Raw genomic sequence first — 13338 nt, forward strand, 5'->3', positions numbered from 1 at the left:
AAAAACACTAGTGTGTATAGTAAAAAACGTGGAGGGGCAATAAATAAGATTAACATAAAATTAAGTGAATCATAATGACTTTGAACGAGTATAATTAGAGAGATTTCGGAATACTGGACCTTTTGAGATTAAATTTGCTGACCTTATAAAATATGGGATCGAGACATGCAAATTTTTCAGAATACGGATTTTTACCTATCTTTTTTCTATTATTTTCCTCCCAACATTTAACAATTGACAAATTTATCAAGAATAAATATACGCTTTAATTTATAGCAATAAATATATCAATCTTGGCAAAGTCTTAAATATGTCCATGTTCTTACTCAACTCACTACACTAAATTTCATTTCTTCATTAATTACAAGAAAATGTAGTCATACAGTGTACAACAAAGGTCTCATATGATGGGAATAAGAGAAAAAAAGGTTCAGAATTTATATACATCTTTCTCTAACGATTTTTTACAAACATCTGGTGCGCAGAATGCATATCCATTATATGGAGTTCAAACTTGCAATAGGTACACAGATTTTTCACTTTTTGGGATAGTATATATATTGGGATAGAGTTAGGATAGAGTGACAACATACCACCAACCTCGTGCTGCCACGTGACACGCTATCCAGCAATATTAGGGGGGCATCCATCAATATCATAGTAAGTATTTTAGATGGATTTCTATAGATTGCATGATAGTACTACGTGGATTGCAGTATAAAGTGCTGAGTATTGCATTATTGTCTATATAGCAAAATAACGGTATTAAAAAGCAATCTGTCTGTATAAATACTGCAACTGAAACATTCTATGTCTATACTGCAATACTCAATAATCTACACTGCAATCCACCTAATACTACTGGATAACGTGCCATGTGGCAGCACGAGATTGGTGGTACGTTGTCACAGATCCCTATATATATATATATATATATATATATATATATATATATATATAGGGTTGTGATCAATTGAGATTTTTTAGCCTAATTGAGAATTGAGATGCATTATTAGCCACTCATTTTTATTAAATGAGTGGTCCAGAATTTACCACATGGAAAATATTTTTACATTAATTAATTGTGAAAGGACAGAATGGTAATTTCATCATACATTTTATTTAATAAATATTTTTTTATTTTTTTAAAAAAAATTAAATTTTTTTTTGATTTTTGATTTTTTTATTATTTTTATTTTTTTTGTCAACTACATATACAATTCATGTCAACTACACACATATAATGTCAACTACATATACAATTCATGTCAACTGCACATATATAATGTCAACTACATATATGATTCATATCACCTATACACATATAATGTCAACTATAAGCTGTTGACATTTGATGTGCAGGGCTATTGACATTTGATGTGCAGGGCTATTGACATTTGATGTGCAGGGCTATTGACATTTGGTGTGCAGGCTACACATCGTAGTTGACATCGCGTGAAAATTAAAAAAATTAAAAAAAATTTAAAATTTTTTTAAAAAATAAAAAAATAAATTTTTTTTAGTTGTTGACATTTTAATACGAGTTGTTGACATTTGATATTTTGGCTATTGAAATGAAATGACGATAATACCCTTAGTTGATATAATCTACTTGTAGTTGACATTTCAAAATGAGTGGCTGAAAATGCATCTCAATTCTCAATTAAGCTAAAAAATCTCAACCTAACAAGACCATATATATATATATATATATATATATATATATATAGGGAGATGATCAAAATAAGTATGTGTTTAAATCCAGAAATGCAGACCAAATCTTGGCCCTAGGATTAGATGATCTAATGGTCAATAATTAACCAAAAACACGGAAGGTCATAATTAAGCAATTTTAGGTCATATTATAATATTTGGGTTTAATGTCATGATAAGATCGTTTTAGGTCATGCTTTGTTAGCATGACCTAAAAATTACCTAATTATGACCTAAAAGTGACCTAATTATGATATTGTTCTGCGTTTCTGTATTTAAATCTAGTTTTGCATAGATCAAAACCCTATATATATATATATATATATATATATATATATATATATATAGTATGGGCAGTGATAAAATGCAAACTCATATATTGTACAAACTCCAAACTATGATCTGGGCCGTTAAAAAATATCAACAGATGACAAAATAGTAGCAACAGAAAAATGTCAACACAATATCAACAGAACATCAACCGTTGACACTGTGTTGAGATTTCTGTTGCTACTATTTTGTCATCTGTTGACATTTTCTAACGGTCCAAATAATAGTTTGAAGTTTGTACAATATTTAGAGTTTGCATTTGATCACATTCCTATATATAGTATAGGGATGTGATCAATTGCTAATTCACCCCTTAATTGCTAACTACAACTAATTTAAGACCATATGATATTAGAGATTTAATGGTCTATAAATTGCCATCGTTTTTCATTTTTTAATATTGAAAAGATAATGACAACTATCAATTTAGGGTTCGATTGGTTGCCTTGAAACAATAGGTTAGTGGAATGTTTTCCTGCATTTTCCTCTGTTTGGTTCACTTTTGGAAAAAGTTTTTTGACCCGGAAAACTATCCTGACCCGTCTTAGTTTTTGGGATAGTTAACCACTTTATTGAGCTATCTCTAACCTCCCACCACCCCTGCGATATAGTTGTATCCATGGCTCCATCAATTAATGCTAAATTAGATTTTACCAATTTATCCTTCATCTACCTCAGCAAAAATTGCTGCAATCTGCTTCATTGAGCGGAAGCATTCCTAACCCCCAATTAGGGCGCACAGAAATTGGGTAAATAGGGCGGAAGAAATTGGGTAAATTGCTGCAATCTGCTTCATTGAGCGGAAGAATTCCTACCGCCCAATTAGGGCGCACAGAAATTGGGTAAATAGAAATTAGGAAAAAAGAAACCGCGCATCTCGTTGTGCTCCCTTGACGAGGACGACGCCATAAGCTTCAAGCATGTCTGATTCAGACTTGATTCGGAAGGTATCGATTTCTTCACAATCCTAATTACTTATCGACCTAGGTATATTTTGGTCGAGGAATGAATACAAAGTCTGAGATTTATGATGGGTTGTCTCCATCCACAAAATTGGAGTATGATTTTGTTGTGCATTCACAAAATTACTTTTATATGCCTTCGATGTTAATAATTTGTTGAATGAGTGATATTTTTTGATTAGTAGGTGTTTATGAAAATCACTATTTTTTAACTTTTGTGTTACAGTGTTGAACTAGTGACATTGATGAATGCAGATGCTAATTACTCCATTTTTGCTATTTTTTATCTTTTGCTTTGCATTGTTGAGGTGTCTATTTGTATCTTTTGGAAGGAATTGTTGAGATGCCAATTTGTGGCAGTGATGAATGACTATGCTAATTACTCCATTTCTGCATTTTTTTTATCTTTTGCATGAATGATTATGCTAATTACTCCATTCCAAAACATAGGATGCATCGTCCCGGAAGAAAATGGCTGAATACATGTTAGTGTTGGAGGAAATTGTTCGTAATTACAAAACAAACTTGCTTCTTTTGCGCATCCTGGTTTCGGTAATTAGAGGCAGGTCCAAAAGAAAAGAACGAGCTGGGGCAAATGTCAATTATAGTTTGATAAACAAAAGGCCTAAACAAGTATATCATATGAACAGAATGGTTAGGCTTACAGACAGGTCATGCATAGATAATCTGAGGATGGATAGGAACACTTTTGGAAGGCTATGTCGCCTCCTACGGGACTACAGTGGGCTTATTGATCACAGATTTGTAACTGTCGAAGAGCAAGTGGCCATGTTTTTGGGGATTCTTTCTTATCACAAGAAAACTCGTCTTGTGGGATTTGAATTTATGTGTTCTTCATATACGGTTAGCCGCTATGTACACATTGTACTACGTGCTGTGTTGAACCTTCAACATACTTTGTTGGTTAAACCCGAGCCAATATCTGATGGTTGCAGTGACGAACGATGGAAGTGTTTCAAGGTTTGCCCGTATTAGTAGTTCTTATATCCTCTGTGTTGGATGGTGTTTTATTCCAAAAAAATATGCTAATTTCAAACCCTGTATGCAGGGATGCCTAGGAGCATTGGACGGTACGTACATCAATGTCCGTGTGCGTGCGGGTGATACCCCTAGATATCGTACAAGGAAAGGGCAAATCGCCACGAATACGCTGGCCGTATGTGATCGGTTCCTCAGATTCATATACTTGTTCCCTGGTTGGGAGGGATCCGCGGGGGATGCAAGGATTCTACGTGATGCTGTAGGTCGACCAGATGGACTCAAAGTTCAGAAAGGTTAGTCATTGATTATTGATGATCTAATAGCTCAATTGTTAATGGGTGAAGCATATTGATTTGGGCGGTCCCTGTTATGATTTAATGGATGCTGTTTGTGTAGGCCATTACTATCTATGTGATAATGGTTATGCGAACAGTGACGGCTTCTTGACGCCCTATAAAGGGGTTCGTTATCATCTGAAAGAATGGGGACCGGCATGCGAACGTCCTCAAAACTCTCGGGAAATATTCAATATGAAGCACACTAGAGCCCGAAACGTCATTGAGCGTGCATTCGCCGTCCTTAAAATGAGGTGGGGCATTCTCCGGAGTTGCAGTTTCTATCCGATACAAGTTCAGATAGGGTTGATAATCACATGTTTTTTGCTACACAACTTCATACGAGGTGAGATGACAGTAGACCCAATAGAAGAGCTGATCGACGGACAAGCTGGTTGCGATATGGATAACGAAGATGCTGAGGACGTTGTTGAATACGTCGACATTGTAGAAGCAACTACTGCATGGAATAGGATGAGGGACGATCTAGCAGCTTCAATGTGGGCTAATGCAAATGCAGCGTGAAAGTTGTCTTGAAGTCAAAATTTATGAATTTCTCCGTTTGAAACTAATGTTTATGAGAGCTTAAGTATGTGACTCATTACTTTGGATTTATTATTTACATTTTGCCAAGACTTGTAGGGTCTGAAGGTGTGTGTCGTTTAAAAGTATTTTAGCTTGTAACCCCCTTTTGTTTTTTGGCTTAATGTTCACATAAGGTGAACGGGGGACTTGATGAGTTCGAACTGAATGTTTTAAAGGAAATTGTATGAATAGCTTTTATATCAGTCGACCTCCAATTGTTATGTGAAATATTAGTGATATTAGAATAATAAATTGGAAAGAAGTAGAGATTTATGCAATCTAAAATATTAGTGATATTAAATAATAATACAGAAAGAATTAGAGATTTATGGGATCTAATAACTAACATATATAAGCACAGTGCTTATCAAATAATCATGGATCCCATAATTATTTAATTACTGAAATGTCGTAATGTTCCAACAAAGTTTTATTTTTTTCATTTTTGAGTCATGGTGTATCACTATGAACACCTATATACATAATAATATGTTTTTGATGTGTTTACAATTTTTGTGTTAGGTATTCAAAATATTCTAATTATTATTTTTGAGTTTATTATGACTGTTTAATTTCACAATTTTGTTGCACAATTATTTTTTATACCATATACATTGGGCAGAAATAGAATGTGTTATTTGTAGATCAACCTGAGTATCATCTTTGTTCAAGAGGCCAAATTAATAATGTAATGCAACGGCGATGAAAAGGTTGATATACACATACCATAATTGATGAAACATAGTCCAAGGGACACACATTCATAGTCGTCTAATACAGATACTTCCTAATGCATCATACATGCAAAAGCTAAACACAAAATATCGGCCTGTTTAAGATGTTCGTGGCCTCTAACAAAAGCAGCAATAAACATATATATAGGAGTAAAAAACCCTCCGCTGCAGAAACCCCAAAATCCCTTCTTCACCCAATCAAAGCTTCGATCAGCCGACCATGTCACTTGTTGTCCAGCTCCAGAAGATACATTACAAAAGATGGGCGAGCCGTCTCTGCTAGACCCTTGAAAAGATCAAGGAGCTCTGGTTCTTTCACAAGTTTAGCGCATGCATCATATTTTTCTTTCAATGTGAGCCCCGGTATCACATCTAGCAGATCAGGCACTTCGGTCCTCTTGTTGCTGAGGTCGAATTCATAACCTATCCTTGCTGACAAATTCTTCAATTGCTCAGTTGTCTCATCATGCATCCGATTCATGAAATCCAGCACCTTATCCAGCTGATCATCAAGCTTGCGTTTCTTTCCACTTTTCTTGGTACACTTTGGAGGGCTTGTTTCATTGTTTGACTGAGTCTCTTCAATGGTATCTGGAAGGAAACCTTCGGGCAGTCCCTCTCTGTCAAGAAAATCACAGTTTACACGATAAACATTACCCGTATCGTTAGTAAGATTCACATCTGGTGGATAAATTGTCTGGGCTGCCTGATGCGGAGTCATGCTCCCCATTCCAGTGGCTCGATCCTTGCCAAATATTTCTTTCCAATCCTCCCAATACGGCCAAGCTTTGTTGCGCATATACCTTGCGTTGACATCCCCCTGTGTCAATACTCACATTAACACCATATATAAATTGAACTTACATACAATAATATTTGAAATGGGAAAGGAAATAGATAATAACCTTAACAATCTGAGACCATTGTTCATCGTCACAATCGATCTTGAAGTCATTGTTCACATTAAACCCGACACCACTACGCGACAGTATGGTGTCCAGTAAGTAGTAGCTTTTCTTCCATGTTTTTTTTTTTTTTTTTTTTTTAAAAAAAAAAATTTAACTTCATATATTTATATCATATATATGAAGGAGGAAATTACAAATCAACTCCTATAACAAGGAGGAAAGACAAATTACGCCACCCAGGGTTCGAACTCGAGACCTCCAGGATGGACGCGGTATCCAGCACCCTTTACCGCTAGGCCAAGGGGCTTGGATTAGCTTTTCTTCCATGTTGTGAACTTGGACTTGATATGTGGATGCACCTTCAGATCAGTGTTAGGAAGGTGTTGACGCATTATATTCTCAATCCGTGTTAGATAACCAGCCTTGAAACCGTTATCCGACTTCCATCCAGTAGCCACGAGATCCTTCATCGCCATAATAAGAGTGGCCTCTTCCTTATCTGTCCAACCTCTTCTTGACCTATCACATATAGTCGAATTGCTTAGACCAAATCCACTCATTCCTGTTGGACATGAACAAGACAAGATCAATAATAATTTGAATGTCCTCACAATGACATGGATCGAGTAGTTTATAGGGAACTAACCCTCTGTCTCCTGGCTTGACGCAACATAGCTTGCACGTTCATGGCAGTTGGCCATTTGGGGGAAATGAATCTGCTTACACGAAACGGAAAACACATTGAACAATACGATATCACAAATTATGTTTTATGCTTGTGTTCTAAAATACTATATAGCAACATAGAGATACCAAGCAATTTGCTTACATGAAACGGAAAACACAATGAACATAAACCAAACAATTTTAGAACAAAAGACACCAAGCAATTTCTTATTCAACAAATACACAGTAAACTTAAAAAATATTAACACAATCCACACATTAGCATAATGTTAGGTCAAATTTAGAACAAATAATTCGGACAAAAACACAAAAAATAAACCATGAAACCCAAAATACTCCCTATTCTGACAAATAATTTTAACGAAGAATTGGGATAATGCGAATATATACTTGTGCGATCAATCACATCATAAACCACCAACCAGTTCACCATAGCACAACAAAATTTAAATCGACTCTCACCGGTAAACAATTTATATCTACTTAGATGGACAGAAGTTTGTGCTTCGTCCTTAGAGCTCGAACCCACGCGCAGAGATTGGAAGGAGGCTTTCCAATAGTTCTACGCTGTCAATGAAAATGGGATGAAGAGAATGTAATTTTAATATATGTAGAATGGGTGAAAAATAAGGTGGCGGGATTCTAAAATTTTCGCCCCCCTTTTTACCGCTAAATTAGGGTTCAAGGGTAACATGGGGTTTACAAATTAATTCAAGGGATATAGTGGTCTTTTTGGATGCATATCATATTATTTTGCTATTTGAACCAACATACGAAAATGCAGCGGAAAAATTCCTAATCTGCAACCAAATAATGAATAGGGTTACCTATCTCTACCATGAAAAGTTAGAAAGTATTGTAAAGTAGTGATAGTATTTGCTCTCCTACATTTTCTAACATAGGCAACCAATCGAACCCTTAGGGCTTAAGAACACAATATCAATATAGTGTATTAAATATATCAACACAAAGATATGACAATATCAATACAATTTCATATTGACATGGTAAAAGCATTGTATTGACATATTATGTAATGTGTATTGTTATAAAGCTTTTCATGAAATTTATGAATATTTACGAAAAATTTATCAAATTTTGACATCGAAACATATGCATGTTGGATCTCGTTGGAATTTTTATAAAATTATCTTTAATTTGATATATGTTGTGTGGAAAAATAATTTAAATCGAGATAGTTATATGCATTTAAAGTTTTGAGATATCTTTCAAAGGTTAGTTATAATGAATTTGTTGTAAATACCCTAATTTATATTTTTTTTTGTGCATGATATTGATACTTGAGGCTAAATCATCTTGGCCTTTAATTTAAAACTAGTTTTAGCCCCCGTGCGATGCACGACGAAATATTTTATTATCATACTATTTTAAATTGTTAATTGATTAACACAAGATCAAGTTTTGATTCCGAAAACAAATTGGTAGTATTGCAAGTTTTAAAATTGGACGATAGCTTTTCAAACCTCAAAAAGGTTTTAAAATTGTATTTTGAAGTATAAAAGCGCCGACGCAGAATAATATTGTCACAAAATTGTGTGTAATCTTTTTTGTATTCTGTATCCATTTAAATTAGTACTATACTTTATTATAGTCGAGCTTCATTACATTGCAATATAGTGACCCTAATACTCTAAAAACCCAAACCTTGAAACCTAAATCTTAAACCCTTAACGTTAAAATATAATCATCATGACCAACAAATGAGCCAAATATAAATAAAATCCTCCTTCCGTCCCAGTTCAACTTTACTTTGTTAATCACTTTAAAACAAACTTTAATAATAGAAAAAAATAAAAAGAATATCATAACTTCATGTTAAACAATATGAAGAGATTGGAAAATATGAAGGGAGTGAAAAACGTGATGAAAAAAATATGTGAGTGGATAAATTACCAAATATCATATATTTATAGTCCAAAAAATAGAAGATAACTCCTCAAAACTTTTTCACTCTCTACACCTATTATTTAAAATTTTAAAACCTTTTAATTTCCAAAAATTAAAAACTAAGCGTTATTTAAATGTTATCAAATTTCTCAAGGCAAAAGTATACCTGCAAAAATAAGTGAAGATTTTACAAAATAGTTGCCCACATATATTTTTTAATTGTTTGCAATAATATAATGAATAGAATAAAATATAATAATAAAAAGGAAAGATAAGAAACTAAAATACGATAAGCATCAAAAGTAAAATAACATAATTAAAAAAATAAATTAGATTAAATAACTGGGAGATAAAGATAATACTCCACATGACGGACAGAAGCATCTTTACTGAAATAGTATTTTTTTGATTAATAGAATTGATATTTATAGAAGATTTGATAGTAACTCAATGGTATAGTATTATTTATTGTAAATTAAATTAATAATAAATATCATTTATATCTTGTGACCTTTCAAATTATTCAAGTGGAAGTGAAGAGACAAAACACATTTTTTTTTAATTATATTTGACCGCTTGTAGCTGCACACTACGCACCTTTGTGAGAAAGTTTTTATTCTTAAATGTCTAGATTGTAGTATTTAAATCATATATTTAAGTTTAAATGATAATTTCATAAATACTCCCAAAACTCCCCCTTTATATATGTATAGATAGATAAATAACTTCACATTTATTTCAACAAATAACCTCACATTTAGCATAATTTTAAAATGACCTGATTTTCAATCATAAGTGAAACAATAGCAATTTGTAATTTATGCATATTGTTATACCTAACTTTTATTAGAATTTGTTATGTACATTTAATTCGTAATTAAGATGCGAAAAACTGAAAAGAAACTTTTAACTTTATGCATAAAAATCGAAACAAAAGTTATGGCATAATTTTAAAATTATTATAATGAAATTCATGTTATTTCTTCCAAAATTCATTCTATATGCATATAAACATCCGATTCATAATTAAGATGGGTTATACGTTTATAAATAGAAAAATTGTGAGTCATTTATTTATATAATTAACTTTTTGTAAATTGGTATACTTTATACATATTGATGTACCCAACATTTATTAGAATTTTATACATACATTCAATTCATAATTAAGATGAGAAAAGGTGAAACAATACTTTTAACTTTATGCATTAAAAGTGAAACTTAAATTATGGCATAATTTTAAAATTGTTATGATGTAATTCATGGAATTCATCCTATTTCTTCCCAAACTAATCTTCTACATATATAAAAACTCAATTCATAATTAAGGATGAATTATAGGCTTATAAATAGCAAAAGGCACTATTCAGTTAGCAAAGACAATTGCGATTAAATAAACAACGTATTACTACTAATATTTAAAACCCTAATGCGCCGTAGTTGGTTAGGACTATGCCACCGTTGCTAGCCAGCTGTTGACCGCAACGTCGCCAGCAGACGACTCCATTCTCTTCTTCCTTTGAAAATTAAATCCTAAACCCTTAACTTTAAAATATACTCATCACCAACAAATGGAAAAAATAAACAATTAATGGTTTTAGATAAATAACTAAAAAACGTAATAAGATAAGAAACAACACTTATACCACACGGTCGTGGAAAACACATTCCAAGGAGATTACATTGGATTTCTCTCCATGTTTCATGAATTCACAAACACGCACGCATCAGACTCGTATGGATGATGAAGTATTGCTAGGTTGTAGACGGGCATCAGACTCGAATGGATGACGAAGTATTGCTAGGTTGTAGACGGTTTAGGAAAGTGAATTCCATAATTTTTAAAAATTATAATGCAATAAGGGAAGACAATAAAAAAGTGAATTGTAATCTTACACATGCTACAAATTTATAGACGTAGAGTATTGAGAAGTCGTCCTATTTTGGGAGTTACAAATATCAAAGAATTATCATTCGCATGACTTATGAAATTATTATTATATTATTATTATATTATTATTATTATTATTATTATTATTATTATAATAAATGTACAGTCATGAACATTATTGAAAAAAAACGTATATAGTGGTCTTTGAATGAATGCCATTAATTTACAATTGCCAACTCATTGATTAGGATATGTATTAGTATTTTTGAATCGTAATATAATTCACAACTGTCAAGAGAGTGGATAATACAATTATAGGACGACTCCATTCTCTTCTTCCTTTGAAAACTAAATCCTAAACCCTTAACTTTAAAATATACTCATCACCAACAAATGGAAAAAATAAACAATTAATGGTTTTAGATAAATAACTAAAAAACGTAATAAGATAAGAAACAATACTTATACCACACGGTCGTGGAAAACACATTCCAAGGAGATTACATTGGATTTCTCTCCATGTTTCATGAATTCACAAACACGCACGCATCAGACTCGAATGGATGACGAAGTATTGCTAGGTTGTAGACGGGCATCAGACTCGAATGGATGACGAAGTATTGCTAGGTTGTAGACGGTTTAGGAAAGTGAATTCCATAATTTTTAAAAATTAGAATGCAATAAGGGAAGACAATAAAAAAGTGAATTGTAATCTTACACATGCTACAAATTTATAGACGTAGAGTATTGAGAAGTCGTCCTATTTTGGGAGTTACAAATATCAAAGAATTATCATTCGCATGACTTATGAAATTATTATTATATTATTATTATATTATATTATTATTATTATTATAATAAATGTACCGTCATGAACATTATTGAAAAAAAACGTATATAGTGGTCTTTGAATGAATGCCATTAATTTACAATTGCCAACTCATTGATTAGGTTATGTATTAATATTTTTGAATAGTAATATAATTCATAACTGTCAAGAGAGTGTATAATACAATTATAGTATTTGTAACTGTCAAGAGAGTGGATAATTATGACAATAATTCATAATCAATTTTTATATTTGAAGATAGAAACTGCCGCATGAATTAAAATTGTGCGTACTATACATATATAAAAGTTGAGTTTTGGGACATTTTGAATAATAATTTTGTATAAGGGAGGTAAATGCAATTAATAAAAACGATTAAATTATCTTTCACTAAAATTCATAAAATTTCATAATCAATTTTTGAATCGTAATATAATTCATAATTGTCAAGAGAGTGGATAATACAATTATAGTATTTGTAACTGTCAAGAGAGTGGATAATTATGACAATAATTCATAATCAATTTTTATATTTGAAGATAGAAACTGCCGCATGAATTAAAATTGTGCGTACCGAAATTTTATGAATTTTAGTGAAAGATAATTTAATTATTTTTATTAATTGCATTTACCTCCCTTATATAAAATTATTATTCAAAATGTCCCAAAACTCAACTTTTATATATGTATAGATTTTAATAACTATCATTTAATTATAGTTAGCAAATAAAAAATTAATTAATGTATATACTGACAAACTTTGCAATAGGTACACAAATTTTTCACTTTTTGGATAGTATATATGTATATGCCGACAAAATACAAAGTAAGCATAAATTATGCACTTTTTTGAGACTCTATGTATATGGAGTATGGAGAGATTGTATGCTGACAAAACAAAAAGTAGTAGTAGTAGTAGTATAGAAGAGTGAAGGCAGGAGACTTTTCAGAAATTGTGTACAAATTTGCGTGGATAATTTTGTTAATTGATAAATGTTGGGTGGAAATTAATAAGAAAAATAAAAAAAAAATTAGAAAAATAGAAAAAGTAAAAATCCTTATTCTAATTCCGAAATCTCTCATTATAATTATTGCCTAATAGCATCAGTAATGGCGCCCGTCCTGGCGTACCAGAATTCCGCCGCGGACGTCCGTCATTGTGCATGGTATGCACGGATACGGAATTCTGCCGAGGACACCGCAGTTCCGCGGCGTTTACGTGGAATTTCGTTGCGAGGCCGCGCGGACGTCCGTCATTGCGTTGGCTCCCACGGACGTCTGCGCGGAATTCTCGTTTATTGCATTAAATATTTTTTTAAATTTCTATAAATACGTCCCGTTGAACTTCATTTCATTCGCACCACTTGTATTAACGAGTATCTCTCTCTACATTTCTTTTATATATCCGGAATGGCTGGTAGTGGTAGTGGTAGTGGTAGTGGTAGTGGTGGACA

General features: G+C 32.5%; 1 protein-coding gene across 1 annotated transcript; it reads left to right on the top strand.

Moving 5' to 3' along the window:
• Positions 1-2472: 2472 nt before the first annotated feature.
• LOC121799256 lies at positions 2473-5130 on the top strand. Its single transcript, XM_042198576.1, has 4 exons — positions 2473-2990; positions 3456-3986; positions 4075-4300; positions 4404-5130. Exons 1-4 carry the CDS (start codon positions 2964-2966, stop codon positions 4865-4867), a joined length of 1248 nt encoding a protein of 415 aa, XP_042054510.1. The 5' UTR covers positions 2473-2963; the 3' UTR covers positions 4868-5130.
• Positions 5131-13338: the final 8208 nt, after the last annotated feature.

This window comes from Salvia splendens, chromosome 4, assembly GCF_004379255.2.
Source record: "Salvia splendens isolate huo1 chromosome 4, SspV2, whole genome shotgun sequence".
In the NCBI taxonomy this organism is placed as follows: domain Eukaryota; kingdom Viridiplantae; phylum Streptophyta; class Magnoliopsida; order Lamiales; family Lamiaceae; genus Salvia; species Salvia splendens.